This window comes from Marmota marmota, unplaced genomic scaffold (genome assembly GCF_001458135.2).
Source record: "Marmota marmota marmota unplaced genomic scaffold, marMar, whole genome shotgun sequence".
In the NCBI taxonomy this organism is placed as follows: Eukaryota; Metazoa; Chordata; class Mammalia; order Rodentia; family Sciuridae; genus Marmota; species Marmota marmota.
In genome coordinates this window covers 11,619,547-11,623,938 of record NW_025999982.1, presented here as the reverse complement: position 1 = coordinate 11,623,938, position 4,392 = coordinate 11,619,547, and the positions used below count along the sequence as shown (strand labels likewise).

Here is a 4,392-nt window from a genome sequence, read left to right as displayed (position 1 = left end):
ACACACACACACACACACACACACACACACACACACACACACACACACACGCGCCACGTGGGAACCCTGTCACCTGAGCGCCTCCTGGTGGCCAGGCCCAGTAACACATCAGCCACGGAGCCCCACTCCCTGCAAAGACTGAACAGTGGGGGGAAGACCTAGAAAATCTTGAATCCCGACACCCCCAGCCTCCTCCCCGTCCTGCCTGGTCTCCAGGTGACCCCATCCCCTCTTGACCGAAGGGCCTCCTCTAAAAATAGGCAGCTTTGCTAGGATCTCTGAGATCTTAAAATCTCCTACTACTATTCTTAGAAATATTTTATGACATGGGTAATTGTCCAAATGTTACTAAGGGACAGATCACAAACATTAAGTGACGGAGATTACTGACATCACACACACACACACACACACACACACACACACCGCATACACAAATAATGAGGAAGAGAGAAAGAGAAGGGAAAAGAACCATGAATTCCTAACTATTTTCTTTGGGGGCTTAAACAATCAGCCGACGTGATTTCTTTTGGGAACAGTTTCACTTCTCTGATAATGAGGCCCAAAGCCATCCCAGTCATGTTATTTTTGAAAAAGAAAATAAAAGCCCACTATTCAGGAGGCTGAGGCAGGAGGGTCATCAGTTAGAGGCCAACCTGGACAACTTAGCAAGACCCCAAAAGAAAAAAATAAGAGAAATGTCTGGATCTGTAGCCCAGTGGTAAAGTCCAACCCCCAGACCATCATAAAATAAATATGCACCTACGAATTCTCTCTCCTTCGCTCCCCCCCGCCCCCACAAAGCAACTCTGGTTCTCACACTGCTCCTCACCTGAAAATGGAAGATGCCCGCATAGTTTTTCCTGAAGCTCTGTTCCCTGGGCACCACTCGGTACAGCAGTTTGGGATACGTGGTGAGGGAGCCAATGGCGGCCAGCAGCCAGCAGTCCCCCTGGAAAGGCAGGCAGGGCTTTTCCCCCTGAGCACCCACATGTGTGGGTGGATCCCCGAGTCCCTGCCCTGGGGGATCAGGAACCTGGCCTTGGCACCTCGCTCCCAGCAGAGCCGCCCTTCCTCGGCCCCCCGTTCTGTTTTGGGAGACAGTGACAAACTGGAGCCCTAAGCTTGCGTCTGGGGGAGTTCCGGGGGAGGTGGTTTTGTTCTCGGATCTTGCTCCCCTCCCTGGGACCTGCTTTCTCTGGGAGAGAGTCAACACACTCCTGTCCCCCCACCACAGCCAGTCTCCCCTCCCACTGCTCCCTCCCACCCCATGAGCACACTGGTGTAGTGACAAAGGTTCCCAGATGTCTCTCCCTCATGTCACCCTCAGTCTATGGAGACCCGGAGGCTCCATCTGTACGCCAGTGAAGTCCCCAGGACTAGCGGTGCATGGGGCCCAAGGGCAGTGTGTGTGGCCTGAGGCTTGATTTAAATGGAGCCTGTGCGAGGACAGCACCATGAGTCACCCACTGCCTTCTGCCTCTCGGGTTCAGCCCTCATTAGTGGGCCAGGAATCAGGTGCCTGGGTGGGCCCCCAGGGCCAGGCTGAGCTGAGGGCACCGGCAGAGCTCTGTGATTACCAGTGACCTCCCAGCTTCCTGGAGGGAGGCAGAGGGCAGGAAGGAAAGTAAGTGTGCCGCAGACCCACCAGCACGAGGGTCTCCTCCTAGAACCAATGCCCCTGCAGCCCAGCGAGCCACAGAGGCAGCCGTGGGGCCCGAGGTCTCCTTGGACTCTACCATGGCCACACACCCCCTTTTCTCTGCCACAAGTGGGGACAGACTTCATTCCTAGGGGAAGCCAATCCTGGTTTCATCCCTAAAGGGGCAACAGGGGGTTGGAGGAAACTGAGGAACAGGACCAGGCTTAGGAAGGAAGACCTGTCCATGCAGCCCGTGGGACATGGGTCAGATGAAGTCAGTTGCTCTCTTATTTGATGCCCTGGATTGAGTAGGTTGTAGCACAGGTTTGAAAACCTGTCCACAAAAGTTTGGCTCTCCTTCCCTCAAAAGATGGTGCCTAATTCTCATCCTCTTGAATGTGTACCAGACTCAGGGCTTGCTTCTAATGAATGGAAGTCACACTGTGTGACTCCTGAGACTAGATCCTAAGAGAGGCTAAGGTCCCTCCTTAGCCTCTCTTGGATCACTAACTTTGATCCCATGCTGTGTGGACTCTCAAGCAAACCCAGAGGAGCCAAATAGCAAGGGACAGAGGCCTCCTGCCAATAGCCAGTAAGGCACTGAGCCTCCTGCTCAGTGAGGGCGCCATCTTGGAAGCAGACCACCAGACTCAGGGAACCCTCAGAGGAACACAGCAAAGCTGAGGACCTCAAGAGTGGCCCACTGAGAGCCGCTTAGCCACGCTGCTTTGGAATTCCTGACTCACAGAAACCTTGAGATAAGAAATGCCTCTTGATGTTTTTAACTCACTAAGTGTTGAATAGTTCATTATTATCAATACAGCACCCCGACAGACCCCCCAAATCCAGACTGCAGTAGGTATCCCCACCAACCCTCTCCCCGGCCTCTCTGCAGTGGAGACCAGCTTCCCCCTGCTCCCCACTCACCGAGTACCCCTTGGCAGATGTCTGTGGGAGAGACCCCATTTGCGATGAACTGGGGGTTGCTTGCAATATCCTGCAGTGAAGGAACAAAGGTGTCAGGGGGCCCAGGACACCTGCTGCCTGCCGCCCTCACACCTTTACTAGGGACTGGTGTTCCCTCCAAGTTCCAGGGGGATAGATGAGAGGAGGGAGGGGGAGGTGCAGGACCCACAGGACATGGCTAGGCTGGGGTAGTGGAGCTTGGTGAGTGACCACTCAAGGGTAACCTGTGGCCGAAGTGCATTCAGAACTGTCCCCAGCTCTGATGGAGGTGGAACCCAGGGGTCAGGATAAGGTGGTGTCAGGGATTGGAGATGATAAAAGTCCCCTCCCATGAGCCCACACCTCCCCCCACAGCGCCCACCTTGGGCCGCTGCCACAAGATGTTCTGAACACTCCTGGAGTTGGGGCCCAGATCCTTGAAGCCCAGGGAACTGGGTACTGCAGGGAATACGGGGTCTTCAAACAACTCGCCCATGCTAAGGCAGTCTGCTTGCAGCTCCTCAAAGTCCTGGTTTCTGTAGTTTTGGGCATTGTTGTGTTGGCCGAGTCCCTTGGCCTTGAGTCGGTTATGGCTTATGTGGGCAAACATGCCCTTATTAATAAAATCCGTGTCTGCTCAATAATAAAAAGACAGATAATCTAATTATAAATGGAATTGGTATTTTTTTCAGAAGATATACAAATGATCAACAGTCACATGAAAAAAAGCTCAGCAACATTCATCATCGGGGAAACACTGAGTCAAGACCACAGTGAGAGCCGGGCGCCGTGAGGCACTCCTGTAATCCCAGCAGCTTGGGAGGCTGAGGCAGGAGGATAGATAGCAAGTTCAAAGCCAGCCTCAGCAAAGGTAAGGCGCTAAGCAACTCAGTGAGACCCTGTCTCTAAATAAAATCAAAATAGGGCTGGGGATGTGGCTCAGTGGTTGAGTGCCCCTGAGTTCAATCCCCCTGCTCCTCCCCAAAAAAACCCCACAGTGAGGTATAACCTCACGCCCACCAGGTGGCTGTGATAGAAGTGCTGGTGAGGACTTGGAGAAACCGGAACCTAGTGTGCTGCCAGTGGCAATGGAAATGATGCAGCCCCTTTGATTTTACTTATTTACTTGCTTATTTGTTTATTTTTTTGTGGTGTTGGAGATCAAATCTGGGGCATCCATCTTGCTAGGCCAGAACTCTTACCACGCACCTGTCTCCAAGGTGGCCACTCAGAAAAACAGCCTGGCTGTTTCTCCAACAGTGAATCATAGAGCTCCCGTATGACCTAGCAAATCCACTTCTACCACGTGCCCAAGACAGATGAAAATAAATGTCCACACCAAAATCTGTTCACGAATGTTCATGGTAGCATTATTCATAATAGCTAAAAAGTGGGGAAAAAAACTCCAAAAAACGATCCCTCAGTTGATGAATGGACAAACAAAACATGCATTATACATGTAATAAACAAACAAAAAAACCAAATGAAGTAGGGACATATGCTACAACATGGATGAACCTTAGGAACATGCTAAACCAATTAGATGGGATGGTGCTCGCCTGTTGTCCCAGGGATTCGGGAGGCTGAGACAGGAGGATCCAAAGTTGGAAGCCAGCCTGGGCAACTGAGTCTCAAAATAAAATATTTTAGAAAAGGCTGGGGATGTAATTCTGTGAGAGAATGTCTGTCTAGCATGCTGGCAAGCCCTGGGTTCAATAATCCCCAGTACTGAAAAAGAGAGAGAGAGAGAGAGAGAGAGAGAGAGAGAGAGAGAGAGAGAGAGAGAGAGAAAGACCAAAATAGGC

At 51.8% G+C, this 4,392-nt stretch overlaps 1 protein-coding gene across 1 annotated transcript in view; it reads right to left on the bottom strand.

The window, feature by feature from the left end:
* The window catches only part of Capn11 (calpain 11), an 11,739-nt gene extending 8,524 nt beyond the window's left edge, over window positions 1–3,215 (bottom strand). Inside the window, exons 1-3 of the mRNA XM_015487367.2 lie at window positions 2,970–3,215; window positions 2,559–2,639; window positions 833–952 (exon numbers count right to left, since the gene is read on the bottom strand). Of these exons, the coding sequence (XP_015342853.1) occupies window positions 833–952; window positions 2,559–2,639; window positions 2,970–3,197 (429 nt within the window). The 5' untranslated portion in view covers window positions 3,198–3,215. The remainder of the gene's footprint in view (window positions 1–832; window positions 953–2,558; window positions 2,640–2,969) is intronic.
* Between the last annotated feature and the right edge of the window lie 1,177 nt (window positions 3,216–4,392).